The 23,829-nt window shown below is 38.4% G+C and overlaps 2 protein-coding genes across 10 annotated transcripts in view; one reads left to right on the forward strand and one right to left on the reverse strand.

The window, feature by feature from the left end:
• cep170aa (centrosomal protein 170Aa) overlaps nucleotides 1–11,406 on the reverse strand; it is a 41,644-nt gene extending 30,238 nt beyond the window's left edge. For all 9 annotated transcript variants that reach the window (XM_055029885.1, XM_055029887.1, XM_055029886.1 and 6 more), the window contains exon 1: nucleotides 11,300–11,406. The gene's annotated coding sequence lies outside the window, so the exon portion shown is untranslated. The remainder of the gene's footprint in view (nucleotides 1–11,299) is intronic.
• A 2,005-nt stretch (nucleotides 11,407–13,411) lies between these two features.
• Nucleotides 13,412–23,566, forward strand: rtkn2 (rhotekin 2). Its single transcript, XM_055030297.1, has 12 exons — nucleotides 13,412–13,599; nucleotides 14,950–15,149; nucleotides 15,346–15,392; nucleotides 15,540–15,593; nucleotides 15,707–15,824; nucleotides 16,119–16,319; nucleotides 16,798–16,892; nucleotides 18,360–18,466; nucleotides 18,564–18,695; nucleotides 20,072–20,240; nucleotides 20,508–20,615; nucleotides 20,952–23,566. The coding sequence occupies exons 1-12, from the start codon at nucleotides 13,462–13,464 to the stop codon at nucleotides 21,656–21,658; spliced, it is 2,076 nt and encodes a 691-aa protein (XP_054886272.1). The 5' UTR covers nucleotides 13,412–13,461; the 3' UTR covers nucleotides 21,659–23,566.
• Nucleotides 23,567–23,829: the final 263 nt, after the last annotated feature.

Below are 23,829 nucleotides of genomic sequence, written 5' to 3' on the forward strand. Positions count from 1 at the left end.
TAAGTGTTGCCGTCTCACTGAGCAATTGGGCGTAAAATATAGCAGCACTGGCATCCTGTCATAACTGAAGTTTCCATGCTGTCATAGGACAGCAAAAGAAGAATTGTCTGAGCAAAATGGAAGTTAGAAACTGTCTGCATTTAGCCTTTATGTTGAACTTTTAAGCAGTTTAGACAAAAATGAACTTTAAAATGATCATTTCAGAGCTCTTTATCATCCTTTCTAGTGACTCTAAAATAACAGGAACTCTTTTTTATGAGCATAAAGTGCCAAGAAAAAGCCCATCAGAGGAAGAATTAAAGATTATTGAGCTAAGCTCTTGCTCTCTTGACCTCTTAAGTACTCAGTATACTAGCTCAGTAATCCCCTGAGGAAAATTTTAATCAGCCACACATTTCACTTTCTTGCATGACAAGGCTAAAAAAAAAAAAATCACAACTGGATCAACAGCTGTCTCAAAAGCAAAACGGATCAGCTTTTTAGCCCAGTTACCACTTGTCCAATTTATTCAACAGGACATTTGATACCACCTGACAAAAATAAAAAACATCTAAATATCCTGATAATGGTTGATATTTAGAGATGAAATAATAAAGCTTTGATTTTTATTCTAAAGACTCTAAGCTATAAAGGGAAAAAATGAGCTACACCATCTCAGATGGAAGTATGAAGAAAATTAAGAAATTACAAGGTTCTTCTCATTCATGAATCAAAGCTTATGTCCCTAACCCTTACCTGAGTCTTCTTAAACTTAAACAGTCTGCATAAAAATGTGTACTGTTCTTTGATTCATATATCGGCAATACATACTAGGAGATGTTGGCTTTTAAACACTACCGATTACTGGTGAGAGCCAAAAAATGGAACATCGGCAGATACCGTTATCCGGAAAAATCCCAGCTTAATAGGAACCAATTGCTGGCAATTAAAAAATACAATGAAATAATGCTCTACACTTCCAGCCAGATGGCTGAAAGAAGGTTACTAGTTTATTTGCACACTTTCATTCATTCTGTTGTCTGTGAATAAGGATTCATCAAGCAATTATTAATGTCTGCATCAGTCAAGATATTGAAAAAAATAATAATTACTGCGAGTCCTGATCCATATGGGTACATCTATTCAATTTAATTCTATGGTTTGTGATCTGAGGAACATCATACTTTATGATTCATTTTACATTATATTTTGAATTGCTAATTGCACTTTCTGAATCATCTTAAAGAAGGTTTGCTACTGTTTATTTTTACATGTTAGACCAAGGTAGTCAACCGATAGTGTTAGTTTCTTTATTATTTATTTTGCATTGGCTGTTATACTCCTAATTGAACTGACTGAACAAAGTTGGGTTGTTTTAGTTTGTGAAGCTATCGGTCAATTTAAGTGTGCTGTACTGGTGCAGAATTATATTTGGAACTCAGTACATTTGTGTCTGTTTTATAAAACAAGAAATTTTAGGTCAATTCAGCACCGATATTATCACTCAGATATCTGGATCGGTATCACATGCAAAAAAGTGGATCATAATGAGTGCATCCTTTTATGTAATTTTTTTGTAGCACAATATGAAGAGTCAAGGCGTAGAAAGAAAAGAAGTACCTCTCTAATACAAGCCCAATAAGTCATGGTTATTTAGTGCGTATTATCTCCATAACCGATTAAATGAATAATGTTCACAAACAAACAGAAACACTGCAGCTCTTTTGGACAAAACAATAGGAAGATATCAGAAATAGAAGAAGCTTTGCTGGAACAACACATCAGGCTCAACAGCACTGGCATTACACCACAGATATGTGTGGTTTCCCTCCCAAATGTAAGCAAACCAAATCAGAGAGTCTGCTGACTAAATAACTGCAGCACACTCACATGGAGAATGCAAAGTTAACAGTCTGCGGTCGGTGGAGGAGCTGCAATATGGTGCCTGCCAGCCTTCTGGTGCCATTCAAACAACCTCTGACTATCACACATGAAAGATGTGGCACACATGGAGAAAGGCAGAGGTTGCTGTGGGGAAATCTACTTTAAAAACGCCTCCTAAAGAGTAGCTCATTTTAAAACAGCTAATCCCTGAATACAAAAGAAAATGGAAAATTATTAGTTGAAAGGGTCTATTTTTCCCTGGGCAATATTTTAATTTCAACAGAAGAAATGTTTTAAAATGACAAAAATGTAATTGGGCCTCTTTAGAGATGACATATTAATGCTGCTTTGCTTTCATTCTACAATTGCTGAAATTGTGATGCAAAACTAAATGTTGACCCCAAATCAGTAAATCACAAATGAAAATAGAAAATACAATAATCAAAAAAGATGTTTGAAATGCCTCAAGTTAAATTAATCTTTATTAATTTATTAATTATGTGACAATATTACACGGAACTATGTACAAAACCGCAAAGCTAAATTGGGTTTTTAATTCCTCTTAATTGTTTTATTAACCCCACCTATGCTTTTATTTCTTATTTTGATACCATTGGTTGTTGTTTGGGGGCCACCAAATTTTATTTAAAACTTACTATGATGTCAAAATTTGTGATGACATAAATTCAAGAACCAACAAGGTTCCAAGCACCTTTGGTAGAGGAAAAGGCCACAGCAGCATCACATCTTCCACAGTCTTGTTTGCTTTACACTCAACGTACCTGAAAAACTGAAATCTGCATGTCATCTAACCAAAGCGTCTGGTCCCAGTTGAAGTCAGAGTAGCTTTTTGCAAACTTGCTTTTTCTTAGCATTCCTCCCAGACTGATTGGAATTTAGATGGGGCCTAGTTATAAATTATTGTTTCACCAATCCAAAAAATATAAATGAAACATAAATGTAAAAAGTTTCAGTTGAGTTATTAGGGTTGCTATCTACCCACTGTGTCAAATGTGTGAAAGAAACTATTTCTTAACTTTGGACTAGACTGACATACATTTAAATGAAAAAAAATAAAGTCTATTTTTCTGTGTGAGATTATGCTGCTAAGCATCTTTATCATGGGCATCAATAGATGTGAAGGGCTCTCTATATGCAGAAATAAAAAAAGAAGCGAAAAACATGCAACTTATCATGCTGCTTCAGCAGGATTCTTGCTGGCGATAATAAACAGAAACAGTGACTTCATGTTATTGGGAGGAATTTACCAGCTCCCAGAACTGCACTAATACTATCTCCCCACACACTCAAACACTCACTGATGAGGAATGAAAGAGCAGGATTATTCCAAGATGACTGAATTCTTTGTGCTGAAGAGATGGCAGCGGAGAGACAGGAAGAATGTAAAACACTTCTAGTTGAGGACACTCATCTTCTGATCCACTGCCTGTGACCAGAAACTGTTCTTAAATATAGCCAAACATTTATTTTAAAAAGGGCAACAACTACAGAAGGATTGTGCTTTCATATCTAAATTGGATCTCAAGTAGAAATATAATTTAAAATATAAGAGCGCGTGAGACTCTTGAACACTTGCTAAGTAAGAGAGTGAGAAGAGAAGGGGAATAATCCTCTATCAACCCTGACTGATCACACTTACATCTGTATTGCTGTTGTTTAGTGTCAAGTTATATAAACACCCATCTGTTTCTTTTTATTTATATTTTTTTGAATCTCTTCCCTCCATTCTAAAGCAACCAATCACAACCACTAACTGGGAATCAGGAAGTGACGTCCATATTTACAGTCATCAACTGCAACACAGGGCTGCCGCTTTCCACGTAGCATCTGGCGGGAGTTGGGATCCCAGCATGATGCAACAGCTGGGTAACGGTCACAGGCACTCATCCGCTGTTTCCTATTAACCGTCCAGTTGCCGCAGGGAGACTCAAACGAGACTCGCATCACAGACCAGGACGAACGGACACACAGATGCTTAGCAGAGCGCAGAGAGAGAAAGACAGTTGATGGAGCATGGCTCATTCTTTCGTCACACTCATTTCCACTTGGTCTTATGACGAGGGCCATGCTTAGCCCCAGTCAGGGTGGGGCTGGCTGTCTGCATGGAAACATCTCACTGTAATGACAATAAGCCCACTTGATATATTCTAAATTTAATTACTGTTATCTGTCACATAACACAACTCATTGGGTTAACAAAAACAAACCTCCGTGGGAATCAAACTGAAAATACTTTTGCTGAAATTAATTATATTTTTGTGTCTAATGGGCTCTTCAAATGGAACTAACTATACATGCCAAAAGGAAATTATTTCTGTTTTTACGGCCACAGCAGTTACTGTACTTACTGAAGTAGAAAATATTGTGGTCAACACAAAGCTTCTGGGAACATTTAATGGTAAAATAAATGTGGTTTTTTGAAATGTACACTCTCTATGTTTGATATTTGTGGACAGAACAACAACAACAAAACAGTACTTTTTACTTAATATTTCCTGTTTAAGACAACACATTTAGAATTTTGATTAAAAAAAAGAGAAAAATAATTACAAATTGCCCATCTGAATTGGCTTCATTTAATACAGAAGCAAACGATTTGGTCATCTACGGCGAAGCAATGTAAGCTTTAAATAATGAAATGAGGGGGTGGATCTGGAAAATGTATAATATTTCCATATCCTAAATGTCATTTCTATTTTTATCCAGAATATAAAATGATTAAATCAAATTCAATAATTTTCCAGGCTTTTCAAGAACGTGTGGAAGTCTGTCTTTCTTTGAGATCAGACCTGCCAATTCACATCTTTTCCCAAAGCACTATAACACATACTTTGTGTTCATTTTGTTTGTGTATTGCAGGTGCTTTGACTAAGGTGACAATTCAGTGGCAGTAGACAATACTTATTAGCTTATTTATGTTGATACTTTAAACAGTATGTCCTTAACTTTATCTGATATCTACAGTGCTCAAAAGCAAAAGGTGCAAAAGATGTTTGTTGATGAGTTTATGAGCTAATAATAGTGAAAGTTCCTGGTCATGATGCAGTTTGTGAACTAGGAAAAACTGATTCTTTTTTGTGTGCTTTATGTACCCCCTGTAAATTGGCAGATTGCAGCCAAATGATTGGTGCTTCACTACTGAAAAGTGAAAAGACAAACAGCTCCCCATTAGTCTGCCCTTTTCCCTCAGCGTCAATAATATTAGGCCAGTCAGACAAGCATTTTCAGAATTAAATCGATAAGTAATAGGCAAGGGACCAGTCCTGTGACCTTACAAGAACATCCACACACCCTGAGAGTACAAAGTACAATCAAGAGAAACCATTTACAGTAAGACAGTGATCTCTGGGCAGGGAGACAGACAGACAAAGGCTTCTCTCGTCCCCCATGGCTCTTCTACAGATTTACAGACATGAAAGTGTACAGCACCTATTGTTCCTCTTTGAATGAGACAAAGAAATACTGGCCAGAGCTTTTCAGTGATCTGAACCAGGTACTAACCAGGCTACATTTTTTCAATTCAGTGTGCTGGTCGTTCCCGGTACTGATTGTCAATGTTTTATGAAGTAATATTTCATTCAGTATTAAAGTTTTTTATTTTGCTGGTTAAAAAAACTATTTCACAGAGTCAACAGGAAATACAGACCTATAATGTACATGGCAATAAAGTGACTCTTAAAGTCTAAAAAAAGGAAAAATTTTAACTATGTTGCCTTTAGTTGCTATAAAAATGTTATATCAAATATGATTTAAAATAAATTTGACATCATAATTTGATGTCTTGAAATTGGGCCTCTGTCTCTGTCAGAAACTCATGCTCTTCCTCGCTTTGCTGTGGAGCACAGCACGAAATTAAGAATATCTACATCTCCAAGTTTGATTGAGTTAACAGAATTATTTTACGGCAGCAGCAAGGCTTAGCATCACATGTAGAACAATAGTCTTTTTGCCCTCCAGCATGCGCAAAATTTTGTTATGTAAACAACAACATGAAGGGGGTCTTTATTTGTAAATCTGACAATGATTAAGTCAGTGCCTCACCAGCTGTGAACCTCACCGCCCATCACTGGTGTGAAAATATAACAACAAATAATAAGAGGCTGTCAGATGAGGAACAGACCACCTTCCTACTCGGTTGAAGTTGCTCATGTTGCAAGTGATATGATTTTCTAAATTTGGATGGAGGTCAAATGTCACCACTAAAACATAACACTTCAAAACTAAACCAAGAGTATGAAGACAATTATTGATTCTGCAGAACCTTTATTTCAGAATTCACCGTTTTTTCTGCAGCTACACCACAACTATGCACCAACATTTACCTCCAGCGACTGGACTAAACTACTATGGAGAGAGCTAATAAATCATTATGCTGTCAGGATAAAACCAGGAGTCTCTTAACCCTTGGCAAGACAAGGGTATATATAGCTTTATGTGTGTTAGCGTGGCTATTAAATCCAGTATGTTAGTTAAAAAAAAAAAAGAAAAAAAGTCTAATGCAGCAAAACAGAGCATATGGTGCAGAAAAGCAGTATCACATGAACAGTTGGCAAGCAAAAACAAATCTGCAAACACCTCCATTTAGCCAGTATCAGGCCTGCCACCTCCATTGTTATACCAAACACAATCCAGCAACCCCCTTCTGACCCTCCCACTGCCTTAAGACATAAACCCGCCACATGCTCTGAGATCCATGAGTTCAAACTGCCCTGCAGACCAACATACACCAGTTTACTGGTCATGGATCTCTGAATATGATCCAAACTGTAATACACATTCAGGCAAAAAGAATGTAAAAATAAAAAGCTCTTTTCTTCTAAATAATTGTAGTGGAACAGCCACCCGTATAAACAGGCGCTCGTGATGATGAAGCGCTCATAAAAATTATGTTATTAATATTCCATGGGAATAATGGGGCACATGTCCTGCAGCAAAGTATTTTTCTCTTCATGTGATTCTTTCTCTGAAGGGAGTGTGCTTAAAGCTTCTTATAAAAACATACCGAAGGATACAATTTCTTTCCTAAAACCACACAAAGGGTAAAGAATATTTTGGGTATAACAACACCTTCGAATTACTAAAGTGATAAACAATAGTTATTTTTAACCCCTGAATAAATGTCTTTGTTGTAGCTGCCCATTTTGACACAAAAACTTAACACAAATACATTTTCTTTTTATAAAACCAGTGCCACAATTAGTAACATTACATTACAGGTAATTAAAACATTGTTTTTCTTCATATTTCTTTTTTTCAGCAGCTTACAGTATTGTTTAATTAGTCATCCATGATGACCTTGTTAGATTAAAATGTGTATAAATATGACACGACACAGATGCCAATTTCTCTAAACCACTCTTCAACATGGGCAACACAAGAGAACAAAGTCATTAACGTCAAGCAGAAGTAGATATTTCAATCATCCTAAGTCAGTAAACAGCTTCGGTCAGATTGCTACTCACCTAACTTGTCCAAGAATTTGCTGCGAGAGAGCCTGAACAGGTGACCCCCCCCAAAAAATTTAACTCTGGCAATTTTTGAACTTTCATTTTTGGAAATGACAAAAGAGTCAGAGTTAACTATTATCCTATATCCTGAATCCTACACTTTATAAATATGACATGAAATGCTTCAAGATTAAAAACTGAACATCGGAATCAGCTATATCTGTGAAGTACGTGCACACAAACAGGGAATCTGATTTTGGTTCTGCTTTTTGTGTAATTTGAGTGAAGCAGATGTGCGTTGATCATTATAAGTGAGGAAACAGCCACAAGTTAATCTCCAAAGAGAGAAATAGTTACAATTTTGAAACCAAATTTTGAACAGGAAGGAAGAAATATAAGTGGATTTTTATTTTGACACTACATAGTGCAGAGAGTGGAAACTGTTGGAGAATATCAGCAAATATTGCTACAACAAGTAGCATTATATAACACTTTTACACACATCCTTATGAGTGTTTCCAATGTGTGTGGTAAAAAAAACTAAACTTCGATGTGCTTTCAGAAAACTCTATCTTAACTCATCGTTAATAAACTGTTGGTTTGCATTACATTTGTATATGAAATCAAATTTAAACATACTATGAATATAATTGTGACGCTACATTAGATGATTTGCTGTGCTGGGTGCCCTTGTGGCTCTGCAATGCTCCTGCTGAGTTGATAATGACTGACTCGTGGCGCTTTTACAGAAACATTAGTCTTTGACTGCCTCAGCCAAAACTTGATTATGGCTCCTACATTTTTACCACCCAGAGCAATAGCCTTGGCACTGGATAAAAATAGTCAACTCGCTCATACTGAAATCCACACTGCCACTTAGGAGGAAGGAGAAGGGAAAAAAAAAAAAGCCAAAACAAAACAGAAATGTTAGCGTAACAAAACAATCAGGGCTTGGCAGGGAGGAAGATGGGAATAGAATCTGCAGAAATGAAGATCGATATCTGCTGTGGAAAGCACAGCACGTAATAAAGGGAACTCAGAGGGGAGTAGAGACTGTTACACCCCGAAACAGATGTGAAGCGCAGTTTGCGTTTAATTCTCCTTTTTTTTTTTTTTTCTCCATTTCTAAATAATGAAATCTCGGAAAAGAAAACTCTGACACACCCCAGGCGTTCAATAACAAGGGAGAGACTGGTCATCGTGTGTATAAAGAACTTTAAACTCTCTTCTTGTTTTCTTATTTACTCATAACTACTTTATAACTTAAGGCTTGTCTACTGACCAGTCTTTATTCTCTTGAGTGTGTCTGCACACATCCAGCAGCACCAACAGCCTACCTGACTCCCATAACCTTATTAATGTTTCCACAGAAATGAGATTTACTGATATTTTTAGCCAAGGACTCTCTGCGATAACGTGTTTAAAAAATCGTCTTGAAACAAATGGAACACAGTTACATATTAAGTTCCAAGCTAAGCTGTTTTCAGTCACAAGTAATGCTTCCCTTGCCACTGAAGTAAAATGAATTCACTTCCTAAACTTCCTACTATACACAATAGCCATGGGCAGGCCGGACGACAGTCCGCAAAGATGTCCTAACTACACTCCAGAGCAGAGATGCACTATAAATGAAAACTCAGCTCTGTGGTCAACAGATCTAAGCAAGTTAGGACAAGTAAAAAGACACATTTGTTCAACAATCTCATGCTGCACATCGTCATCATGAGATTTCCAGTTTTCAGGGAAAGACGTGAAGCTTTACAGAGGGAAAATAATCGACATTTGTTCTGTATGTTAGCTGGGACTCAGTGTAACCGGGTATTGGCCACATGTGCTGAGGTCTAGCTGCTTCCTCTTTGAGACTGCAGCTACAGTCCTGTGACACTGACACAGTTTTTCTTTTAAATGCAGAGGCCTTTGGAGCAAACTGGCCGGCCAGCAGCCACATTTCCACAGAGGGCTCTCAGGAGGAGGGAAAAGGCCGAGCAAAAGAGAATATAGAAAGGAGAGAGCAGCTGAAGCAGCCTGCATGGTAGCATATGAACCAGGGAGGTTTTGAAAAGCTGTAGTTTCAACACAATTAAGGTTTTCGGTCATACCATGCCTATAGTTCAAACTTCTTTTGTAACATAAGAGTGACAAGAGATCTCACTGGATCAGGGTCCCTAAAAGTTTCAGTAAATTATTTTTCAAAGCTTTCATACCTTTTTAAGTTTTTTAAAAACACATGTACTACCACATTTAATGGCTTTAAAAACTACATTTAACTTATACATTTGAGCACGTTCCCTACAACTATAAACTTATTTGTGGAGAAAACAATCTATTCATGCATTTTTTTAGCATATTTAAAATAGTCGAATAATAATGCCTCATGTGAGGTTAATGTACTTATGGCAGCTCTACAATGGTCATATTTGACACACTATTGGACGGCGTTTGCAAAGCAACCAATCCAGGAGTGAAATTAATTTCCTTGCTGCTGATTGGTTGTACCCAAGACCAAAACAAACACTGTGCTTGTTAGTTTCAACAATTTCCACTGTGCATATCAGGTAAATTTGATGTTAGTAATAAAAACAAAACAGAAAGTTCTAAACATTTTTATCTTTTTTATGTTAGTTCATATTTCACCAAAATTAAATTAATAAATAAGTGCTAAATCACACACACAGAAAAACAGCTGGAACAGGAAAAATTGTAAATTCACGTACTATTCTTCAGACTATCTATGTCTGAGATATTTGATGACATTAGCTGTTGAATGCAACTTGCAAGATTTTTCAAATGTAAAGAGGTTAAATAAGAATCCACAAAGTTTGAAAATGCTAAGACTAACTTTTTTTCCAAAAACAGAAAACTTTGTTGTGGAAATGGGGACAATGAACAGAATTTTTTTTTCACTGGCTGGGTAGACTACACACTATCTATTGAACTTGAAGCAGATGTGTGAGTTGTATTCAAACTCTCTGACATGAATACAACTCTGAACACGATATGCAAACAGCTAGCTTTAATGACTGGCTTTTTTTTCTTTTTTTTTTTAACACATGCTTTTATTATTTGCACTAAATTTCCAACAATGTGAACGAAACTAAATGAAAAAGCAAAAAAGACATCATTACAGTTGAATAATAAATTATTGTAATTAATTACCAAAGTAGTTTGTTTTGATTTATTTTGGAAAATGTGATGATGGCCACAAAAAAGACAAAAAACTGAACACAATATATGTAGGCCATTAACATCTGCCCCACGAAAACAAAGCCACTACATTGGAGGAGGGGGTCCGACATCGGGACACATTCTGAGATTTAGTTCGTTCGTATTGAACGAACTAATACGATTTCCCCTCGTATTGCACATTGAAAGCACGCAGACTGAAGACGAGCTATCTGCCTCCGAAAACATAAACAAAGCGATCAACGTGAAACGACCTTCATTGATGCACGTCTCGTCTCGGCGAGCCTCCGAGCGCCTTCTGAAGGATGCAACTCGGGAAAACAGTGGTTGGAGATTGTGATATTCATCAGAATAATAACAATAAAAAAAAGACAGAAAATTAATGTGTTTTTTTAAGAGATGGGGAAGGGGGGAGACTGGGTCGCTTAACAAAGGTGGAGCAGGGAGCCATCCTGCCAGTTAGCCGACAGGGAGTCAGACCAGCAGCGTGTTTAAAGGATATTTTCCAAGCTTCCTAATTATGTCCGAGCACCCGTTTCCGTAAAGCTTTAAAATAAGTAAGTTTACAGCGTGACAACTCCGGGAATTTTCAATTGACACTGAGAATCCTCTGAAATCAGGAGATGTGCAGAAGAAAAGCTGAAAATCGACTCTTTCTCCCTTTTTTTTTTTTCTCGCGGTCGTAAACTCCACGTGAGCAACGGTAAACTTTACAGCTGAAAGCCATTTTAAAGCTGTTTAATGTACTGTTTTCTGAGTAAAAGTCAAGTCTACGCTTCACTTACCCTTTTCTTTTAGCTGCGAGTCGCTGTTGAAGGTGTGTGTGGAGCCCAGCCCTGGGAGCGCTGGCCTTCTCTTCCTCCGTTGCTCAGCAATAAGCTACTCCCCTGAAAATAACGGCGGGCGCGTCGAAATGCGGGAGAGACTAAATACTGTTTCCGGTCACTACTTTCAAAATAAAACCTAAAAGGAAATAAAATGCGGAGAATTATTCCTGCGCACAATGACCCTCTTTCTCTTACCTGTTTTTTCTTTTAATCTGGTGCTGCCATAGCACCCAGCATTTAGAAAATACAATTTTATTCATTTCACAAGTAGGAGAAAGGTTTCATAAAGCTCAACTGACTTTTAAAGAGTTTATTTTGTGTATAATCTACTTTGGGTTTAATTTGAGTAAGTATTTTATATTTTGAGGCATAGATAGTCAGATGGAGCCCACACTCTTGAAAAAAAAATTTAAAGCTGAATTGGAACTTGTAAACAGGATACCAACTTCAGTCTGATTTATCCAGCACTATAGTCCTTACACTGTCCACAAAAAGATGATCGGGGGACTCCATCTTCATTGAATAAACATGCAAATAAGCAACAGAAAAGTTGATTAAGGATTTTTAACATTTCGTCATTCTAATGAAATCGGTATCTAAAAAAATACATCTATGTAAGGTATAAAAAGTTGAGCTCCTGGTGTTAAGAATTAAGTGAAAGAAGGATTATGACTGATGAGTTGTGCAGAATTTAGTGAACAGATGGTAATGCAGCTGACGTCGCTGTTTGTGCAGGCTGACAAGGAGGATTACAGCATGAGAGCGTCCCTCGATTTATCACGCGTACTCCTCCTTTTATTTTGAAATCCACCCTCGCCATTTCCCGGTGTGCATTCGTCAATATTCAGCTTGATGCAGTTCATCCTCAGCAGCAGCAGCGGCGTCTGCGTCTAACACCGTGGATGCTTCCAACTCAACCAGAAGCAATGTCCGCCAGAAACCGGGTGGGCGGGTTTCCTGGCAGCTCTGCTCACTTTCAGCGGTCTTTTGTTGCTGCAGCACCACCTTGGCGGCACAGCTGGCAGGATCTGTGCAGCATTCTTGATCGTGCCACACAATCTGTGCCTTTTAGTAGGGGTGTAGAGGAGCCCTGCTGCACATGAAGGGACAAGACCAGCTTGCATGACAAAGAAAATATCATCGTATCCGCAAGGAAGTGGGAGTTTATTATTGATTTGTGTTAGCACACAAATAAACCGTGACAATTTATAAACATATCTTAAAATGCATTTTGTTGTTGTCGTTGTTTTTAAACATTACACAGATGAACCACGCATACAATATAAATTCAGCAAAAAAGAAATTAACACGTACATTTTAAAATACAAATTGAATTTTTACGGTTTATTAATTTTCGTCAAAAAAGGACAGGCAGAACTGTGTTTTTTTTTTAAACTAAATTTAGAATGATGTTTTTTTCACATTTTAGTGTAACGTACCTAAAATAAATAAATAAATTAATTAATTAATAATAAGAATAATTGGCTGCAGAACTGGGTAGGCACCCAGGAATATAAAAAATTTTGTTTTTCCATTTTCTCTCTTTTAAAAACATGGAAATAAAAAATGAGATCAAAGCAAACTAGTAAATAAAACCTACACCATAAAATAAACATAATCTACAATTCCACAATGTTTCCCTTTCTTCTCAGTTAATACACTTACTAAGAAAACATTTGCGTTTCTTGCTTTGCCATTTTATTTCGTCAACGTGGAATTCCCACAATGATAAAATCGTTTTTAAAAAGTTCAAAAATCTGTTGTTTTTGTCAGATGCTCTGACGTCACGACGTTTCTTCTCTGTCGACGCAAGGGTGTTAAGTTTCCCCACGGGCACAAGCCGTAGGAAAAGTTGACATGTTTTTAATTTGAGTTTTATTTTAAACCTGAAACAACGTTCAAATAATTCTCTCTATATATATTTTTTACAAAATATTTTAAACTCTTTAGATTAATCTCAGAGATTAACCTTTTGCAATTTTACACCACGACTTTTTGTTGTGTTTAGTCCGGTAGATCAGGTGGCATAAATCGAGCTAACCCACGTCCGTTGGAAAGGGGAGTTAGGAATCTAAGAAGGAATGTGTATTCGCGTTTTGAGTGGCGAATAGACAGAAAACATGGAGGACACGCGGGATGTTCAAACGTCCAAACGGCACGGCAACCACAAACCGGTATTATCCGCTGGTTGTTCTGCCATGGCCATGGAGGTTAAGCGAAAGAAAATACGCGAACGCTCTTTCTTCCTGCAGAAAGAGGTGAGTTTGAAGAGACGGCTTTGTTTTGTGTGTCGTCAGGGTGAGAATGACATTGACAAGTCCGGAGGGGGCGCAAAGTCCAAACAATGCGAGCAAAACGGAGCCGACATATGCGGATTTCATTGCATTATTCTAATAATATCCCCTTTCACCAGAATGTTTAACTTTACACAACATCGCTCTTTGTTTCTCGAGCTTTGTTCTTGAAGGAAGCATCGGCCTCCACAGATACTCTGCATTGCGTCTACTTTGTCTTCGTTTCTCTGTAACCCGGTTCGAACTGGTCTGATTCTAGGCTAAATGCACGAAACGACGCCCAAGTCCTCTGAAAGACACCCTGCAAATAGTCGACGACGTTCATTTGTTGCACTTGCGACAGGTTTCCAAGAAGCCACAGGTGCAAATTTTCACTTCCTGCGTGGAAAAATGATGATTTCTGGGCTGCTGAAAAACAATATCTGATTTGTTTATTTATATCTTCATCATGATTAATAAGCACTCTGTCACAAAAGAAGTGCATCAAACTAAAACAAAATATAAGTTTTTTTGAGTTTTTCCCTGAGAGATCATCAGGACTCCATTGTTGGTAGAAGAACTAACTTTTCATCACTATCTCTAATAATTCCATATGTAGTTTGTATGCTCATTTTTTAGAAACCAGCTAATTCTTCCTGCATGCACCTTTGGTAGATTCAGTTGCTCTTTATTAAGAGATGTTTGCTTTGAGTGCCACTTTCCTTTTCTCTTTTGGAACCACTGAAGAGCTGCCAGATAACCGATATCAAATCCATTTTTCTTAACTAGATGAAGTCTTTGGTAGGTCCAAGAAAACTTATGTCATGTTGTCTTAATTTACATCCTCTTACATTTGTGTTTTTGTTGAAGTTCTTGCTACTTTCCGTGGAATCGCTCCAAAGACCTGAAGAAGCATCGGTTGTCGATATCGATCCAAAAGCGATTAACGTCAACTGATTCTGTTATTTATGCAGAAATATTGTGCAACCCTAAATAAAAGGATCGGGTGGAAAAAAATGGGTAGTTTTATTTAAAATTGGCTAAAAAATGATGATTTCTTCAGATTTCTAAGATTTGTATTGTTTTAACAGTCTAATCATTGTGGCTGAGACAACCAAAGCCATAAAGAAAGATTGTATTCTGTTGATGTCATTTCTTGTCTAAATCCGAGAGCTTTTTTTATTTTTATTTTATTTTTTTTTCTACAAAAAGATTAACATGTCATATGAGCTTTACTGTATGTGGGTTGTTAAAGTCTTTAACAAAGCCTGGGTCATTCATAGTGTTACAACCTCATTGTGCATGTCTTAAATGTAATTCATTCTGTCCATTAAGAGTGCAAACTTAGAAGAAAAGGTTCAGTTTGAGACGAGAATGCGCGAGGGGGCGTACAAGCTGCTGCTGGCTTGCAGTAAAAGGGAACAAGTCCTCAACGCTTCCAAGAACCTGCTGACCTGCAGCGCCAGGATCAAGGCCTACCTCGCCCAGCTGCAGCGGGAAGAAGGGGAGCGGGATGTCATGGGAGCGGAAAGAAGGTAGAGAGTTTGGCGAAAGCTATGGCATCACCTTAAAGATGTGTAAAAACATAAGCTTCCACTACAGATCATTAGGAAACACAGATCTTAACTTTGACGAAGCAAATTCTGGAGGAAGATGGTGATTAACGGCAAAAATAGATGTGGCGTTTTCAGAAAAGAAGGTGCTGATTTACGTGCTGTCTCTGCTTCACAGACTCGCAGAGGGTCGTTCACCATGTCTTGGCACGGTTGCAGTTACTGGTAAGACTATTTTTCGTAAACATTTGTGGCGTAAAAGAATATTTGTCCTGCCGGATCTTCAATTTTTACTGTTTGTTTTACATTTTCATGTTAGCTGAGAGCTCTTCATAGTAAACTTCCACTTTTTTCCCTTTCTCTTTTATGCAGGCCTGCGTTTTCCTTTGATTTGGAGGGATTCAGACCATTTTAGTAGTAGAGGAAGTAAGTTCGCCCACTTACACCACGAGGCTAAGTTTGTTTAACCTCTTTTCGTTTTGTCTGTTCTTGGATACTTTCTGTACTAATACATGCTGCACCTCCTGTGTGTCGGGCAGGCTCCCGTCAGGTGGCGGTGTTCTGCCTGATGCAGATTGGCTCTGAGGTGTTTGACACCGAAATGGTCGTGGTGGACAGATCTGTCACCGACATCTGCTTTGACGGACTCACTCTCTTGTAAATATGTTTTGGATAGTTTAATTTTTCCATTCACACACTCGGAAAACAAACACTTATTTGCTTTTGTTTTAAACGATGTTCATGGAAACTGAATTTCAAAATATTACACAATATTTTTTCTTTTTTTTTTCATTTCCAGATACAAATTTTGCATTTTTTAAAAAATATATTCACTGACATGCCATTTGACGTCATTACTAACCACGCTATTTTTAATCATTCTCCAGTGTTTGTTGTGTGCATCTACACGCTTGATATATTTTCATTTGACTGAGATTTTTTTTTTCATAGCAAAGATGTAGTTCCCCAGTTTGAACTGAAGGTGGAGCTGTGGAGCTGTTCCATGGAGGAAGAGCTCACTTTACCAAACACACCAAAGAAACTTGCAAAGAAGCTGCGTAACTCCTTTGGAAGGAGCTCTGGAAAGAAGCTCTGCTCCCTGCTGGACACTCCAGATCCAGACACCTTCCTGCTGGACAACCCAATACCTTTGTATGTGCTTGTATTATCTAAAAAATCCTGCACCGTCTCTTGGGGTTTCTCATTTAGATAAATATATATATATATATATATATATATATATATATATATATATATATATATATATATATATATATATATATATATATATATATTTTACTGTTTTGACTCTGGAGCTCTGTTACAAATCTGAATGTTTTGTATGGGATTTTTCCAACAGATCACTCCAAATATCAAAATAAGGCTTCAATAAATATGTGTGGTGGTCTATATTTAACCTTCAGATATTCATAGACTGCTTTATGGCAATAAATGGGATCAACTGTTTTGTACTTAAATGTTCCTACATTAATCTTGTGTTGAGCTGAGAGTGAAAAGTTAACTAAAATTTGTTTATAGAGCTCGACTGGTAGGATAAAGTGTTTTTCTTTTAAAAGAATCAGTCAGTACGTTTGAAGAGTGCTCCATATTTGTGTCTGCCCTCAACCAGGGGAGCCAAATACAGCCTGCTGGCCTGCACAACACTCGGTCTGCCTGATGCTGATAGCTGCTTTCAGTCTCACTCCCTCATTGTCTACCAAGGCGGTAAGAAGCAAAGACACACACTTTATTTATGGGCTGTGAAGAGTTTGCTTTCTCCAGGTCATGAATTGAATAAATGTCGCAATAATGATAGATTATTCATTCATCATTTTAGTGACACGAGCAGAACTGAACGCTAAATGTACAAGTCAGAACATGTAGTTGAGGTTTTTTTTTTCTTTTGAGTTGTGACGTTAGAGCTTAGGATCTTTCTTTATCTTGCTTCAATTCAAGTCAGTTGAATTCAAATGACTTTACTTATCCCCAAGGGGCGATTTCAAGGCACGCCAGTTATTACAGATACACTCAAGAGTGATGGCTCAGACAACAATTAATCAAATTAACACATCGCACTAATGCATATAAATGTAGAAAGTAAAATGTTATTTTTCTATGCAAGTTTATTTTTTTTAAATTATGACTTTTCACAAATTTCAAATCCAAAATACACAGATTCGTCGGATGACATTGGAGGGAAAAAGAGGAAAAGGAAAAAAAAACCCTGTAATAACTCTTGGGAATGACTTGTTTGATTCGTTGGAACAACGTTCCCGTGATGAAATGTACAAGACTCGAAAAAGTATTAAAACACTTGAAAATGTGGTCCTTTCACTGCTGCAGACATTGAAATACATTGAAAATGTATTTACCTGACCGACCCAACACTGAGTTGGGCAGTCAAAATTAAAATGGTGCATGGATGTTACACTTTTCAGATGGTTGAAAAAGTAAACTTATTTAAAACCACATGTCTTTGGATCCTTGTACGCTTTTACTGTGCGATAAATCCAGTCTAAACAGTTGCCTCCAAAAGTCACCTGATCAGTACAATTTTCTGAGCATAATATAATGTTCTTATGAATTGAGATGTTTGTTAGAGAATACTATCGAGCAAACTGAAGAAGAGCCATACACACCAAAGGCTTACTGAGACCTCCATCCAGTTTGATGAGCTCTGCAAAGACAAGAATTTTCAGTCTGTAGAGACGTGCTGTCCACGTCTCTACAGATAACCGATATCGATAAAAAAACAAACAAAAAAAAACAGTTTTAATGGTAATACGTCGTTTTATAAAATATTGACTACAATGCACCTCAGCTTTATCTGAAATAAATTTAGTAAACCTTGCAGCACTTTCATTCCACTTGATAAATATGCTCAAGTGGAGCAAGTTGTCAGATTAAATTTTAATGATGCAAAGTTAAATTTCTGTCTGTAGCTTCATAAAATCTGAAAAAGTCCCCTTTCTTTGGATACTTTTTTTTTAAATATTAGGAATGTTTGAATTCTTAATATTATATGAGACAGCATTACAGGAACAGATCATATGATATTGTAGTAATTATAATGAGATCTAATTTGTGATGTTATTTTGATTCTGTAAGTTTTGACCAACAGTTCTGAACTTTAATATTTTCTTGTGTTTCTCTTCTCTATGTTTTCTTTTTTTTTTTTCTTCATCCTAACAGCCGAGTGGTCATCCTGGCTCCCTCTGTACGGCAACCTGTGCTGCCGCTTAGTGGCGCAGCCAGCCTGCATGACACAGAGCGTCATGAGCGGCTATCTGAGTCAGAAGGTGCGTTGACGGCTTTCACTGTCACGTCACGTAGTAGGAGTGAGTTCTGGCCTGGATTGTGCAATCATTCTGTTTTTGTTTCTCTGTTAATTTCCAGCAAAGTGTGCAGGGGGTGAACCGCTGCTGCAATCTCTACTGTCTGCTGAGCGCCGGCTTTTTGTCCTGTTACTTCACCCCTGAAGAAATCGATGCGAAAGTGCAGCCCACGCTTAATGTGCCAATCAATAATGTGAGAGAGCGGAATATAAAACAGATACATATATAAGGAGAGAAGATAAAGAATCAATTTTCTTTTCTCCCACTTCTGCTTTTCCCTTAACATTTCTCAACCATGTAAAATGCCTACATTAATTACTCAGATCCTATTAGCATGTTTGCAGTTTTTCCCCTGAGTTAATCTTGGTGTGCAATCCCAGCTTTGTCTTTTACCACTAGAGTAAAAAGCTTACATACACCTCACTTATCAAAGCCATTAATGTCAGATTATATCTGGAGGACATCGATGCGTCTGCACTGTTCCTTTTTATGGTGGAATACAGCAAACGCCTTAAACACATTTTGAAAACGTGTACTGAATGCACAAGTTTGAAGCTCTTTATGTGTTCATACCTCTTTCTAATCACCAGATGGTTAAAATTATACCTGCAGGCTGAAATATAATATAATAATAATAATGACGTGTGCTTTGTGTCAACCACCAGTCTTTTATTGAGCACTTTTGCATACAACTATGGAAACCAGAAAGAATGCAATCATATAGTGAGAAAACAGTAAAAACCTAAATTACAAAAAAAACATATATAATATAAATAAAAAATGTAAAAACGTTATGCCACCCACACCACACTTGACATTTGCTTCAATGTTCTTATGAAAGCCTCATCATGACTCCTCCAAACATACATCGTGTCGTTGTTCCCAAATATTTCAGCTTCTGTCAAGTTTAACCCTGAAAGCTCTTGTCCAGAGACATTTGGCTTCTCTATTTTATTCGCGTGAAAAGGTGGCATTTAGGAGCTGTGGTTTAATTTGTGATTAGCATCTTCTATTCTGTGTCGATGTACAACTTTCTTTATTTTGGACGGAACCGTTGGTGTCAGTTCATCATAGGCTCAAGCCTCGGTGGATCACAGGATTATCTGGACGTCCTGATCAATTTTCTTTTATCTGGTGTGTGACAGGTAGGTGGGCCAGAGCCATCTTAGAAATGGTTGAAGTAAGCTAACATTGGCTTCTGGAACTGCCCCAGCCTCAGCCCTTTTGAAAATGAGTTTACTTTGCATAGAAGTCGTCCTGGAAGACGACCAAGGACCTTAACAAGGAACAAAAAAGATATAGCAGACATGTAATTTACTGAGGTACATCTATCCAGGCATATATTTGATGTATTTTGATCAAAAAATATCTTAGGAAATTTCATCTTGCACCCAACTATTGTGTATGAAAGTTTGTAATGATTCCACAAATCAATCTTTAAAAGACCAAAAATGACTTTCATTCCTGGCGGTGGTGAGTTTATGCAAACTTGTTACCGAATCCTGTAGTGGGATCAAAAATTAAACAGACATTGTTGGGGTTGTTGTAAGTTATGTGTCGTCTCTGCAGGGGACCCGCATTTGTGTGCTGGACAAACAGTCAGGCGATGGCAAATCCAAGAGTTTGTCCATCGTCAACCCTTCACCCGAGGGATCTCAGAGTGTCGTGTTCACAGCAGACACCAGGGAGGAGCTGGAGGACTGGATCGACTGCCTCCACCAGCACCTCTACGACCAGAGTGAGTGAGCTCGTGTGAGCGGAAAAACGTATGGGCTTGTATTTAGATATCAGTGTGTCCGCACAGTTCATTCTGTGTTAAAAACCTCGGCACCGCTGCAATGTAAAATATGCGGTTATCTGTCTTGAATGTCATTGTTACTGGTCTTAAAAAGTGTTAAATATTGTGCTGGTGGAACCCTGAATGAAGTTGGACCGTCTGGACAAGAACAAACTGCAGACAATTGAATGAATAGAAACCGTCATGTCTGCCCTTATTTATGGCCAGGCCAGTGGCTCCACTGCTGCGACCGCCTAATGAAAATTGAGGTCGCATCACCACGGAAACCGTCGCTTTTCCTCGCCAAGCAGGCCGACTCTGTTTACAACGACCTGAGTGAGTACAATCATTTGAATTAGATGCTGAAGTGAGGTGGTGGGAAGCCGATATTTGGCTGCAGCTTTTAGGGATGGTGGGGAGTATTTCATTTAAGATAATACGTGCCATTACTCCACAAAATGTGTTTTATTCCAAAGATGAGGCATGCAAATGAAATCCTTTTACATGCAAATGAGAAAAGCGGAATGTGTGCTTCCATGTCCTTTGAGAGTTATATTGTTTGCACATCAGACATGGAGAGAGAGAGAGAGAGAGAGAGAGAGAGAGAGAGAAAATAAAAGTGTTGTTTCATCTATAAATTTCTTTTGTTAGTTAACTTAATATTTCCTGCAGGTATAAATTCGCCCAACAGGTTTGAGAGCATCACAGACATAATCCACAGTAAAATCGAAGAGACAGATGGCCGCTTCCTGATTGGGCAAGAGGAGGAGAGGGAAGCGCCGAACTGGTCCTCTCTGTTCGATGGGTCCCACTCGGTGGTGGTGGAGAAGAGTCTTCTGTCCCAGAGCAAAACCTCCACCCCCTGTTCAAGCCCCGGCACCGGCTCCACGCCCCTGGGCAACAAAAAGCGCCGCGCTCCGCCCCCTCCTGACGTGAAGCCCTTCGCTAACCCCGCCCGCCCGGACAGACCCCCCCTGCCCGCCTCTCTGCTTCATCGTCCTCTTCCTTTGAGCCAGGAGAAGGAGAACTCCGGCGCTTCCCGCCCAGCCGTCAGGTCCAAAACGGGTCGGCCCTCGCTGGATGCCAAGTTCTCCGCCATCATCCAGCAGCTCCAGCGGAACAACGCCGTGGGCGCGGCGGCTCCAAGCCGGAAGAACGCCCCACTGGCCGTCCTCGACGTGCAGCCGCAGGGTCCGCCTCAGCCTTCGCTCCAGCAGGTTGACATCCGGAACCACAATGTCCAGATGCCTGAGGATGCGGCTGATGATGCGTTTGTCAGAGCCTACAGCGGGAACGGGCCTGGTTCCGGGCCCGTTCCCGCACCACGCAGCAAACTGAGGAAGTCGCTCAGAGAGAGGATGAATCTCAAAGCTTTGTGATCTCAACCCTGTTTTGCCCCAAAATCTTTTCACTTCCAGCCAGATGTTTTACACGCACTCATCAGCATGAATGTTGTATTCAGTGGTTCTTTGACTAAAAATTAATAAAATATGAATGATTTTGGAGGGAGAATTAGGTGCAAAACTTTGAATTCACTGTACATTTTCTCGAATTCAAAATTATGCATGAAGGGTTAAATTATATAGCTACATCTCCAGTAATATTTGATCAAATATCCTGCCACGTTGATAAGAAACCACACGATATCTGTTGCCATTATCACCTTTCTGCAGTCCTGAGTGGATATATAATAACTTTTCTTAAGCTACTTGCTAAACCAAGGCCCAGCTTCTTCACCACTTAGTGAAAATAAGTTTTGATGGACTGGAGAAAATCTACAATGAATTCAAACTTGTTCACCTCAACATTGTTTTCAAAAATCAACTTTCGCCAAGAACGATTCAAATGAGAAGCTGAGGAGGTGAACTAGTAGGTAGGAATGTAGTTGTTTAAATTGTGCGTCTGCAGCTCATCGCTTGCACAAATAACTGTGATAAAACCACTTTATCTGATTTATTATTGCTTTTAATGAACTCCTGAATTATAACATTAGTATAAACGCAATCAAATGATCAATCTATCAATACAACACAATGTATAACTCCTGAGTCGTAACACTAAATCTCACTGCCATTAAGGTGCTGCACTGATGGATCTACTGCTTTACTTTGTCCTTTCTTGTGGCCAACCCCACATGTGTGATGGCATGAACTAAAACAGAAAGCTTTCCCTCAGCTCTAGAAACATGAAAAGTTTCACAAATGCACTTAATTTAAGTTGATCCGTGTGGGGATAAGCCGATGCTTTTGGAGCTATGGTGGTGCGCCACTTACTGTGACGACTTTATGACCACTGCAGCTCAGTTTTAAGGAAAGGCAAATCGTAAACTGGTAATGTGTCTTCTCTAACTCCCCTCCAGGTCTTCAATAGAGTAACCTTGTTCTTTAGTGGCCGTGCAGTACGACTAACATCATTTAACATAGCAGCCAATAAATGCTCTGAACATAATTGGATGAATGGGCCTTTTGAGTGGCCTGAATAATGAATGTCCTTGTGCACTTGTTTTGAACATACCCAGAACTACAAGCCCCTAAATATTTCAGCCACTTAATGGCATTGTGTTGAAGAATGGCCGCCGTAATTACATGCGGAGTACAAAACATCGCTGAAGCTACCTGAAAACATGAGGCAGAACGAGGGGAAAGCTATTTTCCCCCCTCTATTATCCTGCAAATTCATTTAAATAATACAGAAAGGTTAAAGTTTTAGGAGGCAAAAGGGAATGCGGTTCATTATTTAGCAATTTGCCAGATGTATCTTATATTTACTGTGAATCACTTGATGGTTTCTGTACTGTGTATTCTTGAAAAACTATGTTTTTGTTAGTTTGTTTTTTTTTTACTTCAGAATCACACTTTTTGGGACAAAAGAAACTGATCGATTTCTGCAATGTTTCTACACAATTCGCTGCACAGGCATTGTGCAGGTGCTGGAATGCGGCTCGTATCAAAAACAGTTGCAGTAAAGAGGTACAGCTAATTGAGAAAGCAGTTTCTAACTAACAACTGAAATAACAAAAGTGATTATTAGTTTTTTCTTGTTTATGACTGAAATGTGTCTTTGCAAATGTCATTTTTATACTTTTTGTATCGTAGGTGTACAGATACATAAATCTTGCATTAGTAGTTTGTAGTTTTCATGCGATATAAAGTTAGATTTAGGTCATAGCTATCGTTTCTCAGAAAGTGCAATTGCTTCTCGCTGTTGTCTTGGAAGCTGTAACTTGGTTGTTTGTTTAAAAAAATAAAAAATTACTGCTGATCTGCAATAAAACGACCTACATTCCACCCCAGTGAGCCTGCTTTTTTTTTCCCCCCCCCCCTTTTTTTTTTACTGAGCTCTGGAAGTATTACAGAATATTTTTTTTCATGCTAAAAGTTTACCAGAGGGTGGCAATAAAAGTCAAAGCACAGCTTTTATTGCACCCCAGTACACACGCCATAGAAATGCTACATGCACTGGCGCATTTGCTCAATGCAGCAAATGCTGAAGAGGCTTTTCTGGCCGTGAGCCCAGAAATGGCCTGTTGTGAAGATTAAAGCTGGTGGAA

This window comes from Poeciliopsis prolifica, unplaced genomic scaffold (genome assembly GCF_027474105.1).
Source record: "Poeciliopsis prolifica strain line A6 unplaced genomic scaffold, Auburn_PproV2 SCAFFOLD005, whole genome shotgun sequence".
NCBI classification, from domain to species: domain Eukaryota; kingdom Metazoa; phylum Chordata; class Actinopteri; order Cyprinodontiformes; family Poeciliidae; genus Poeciliopsis; species Poeciliopsis prolifica.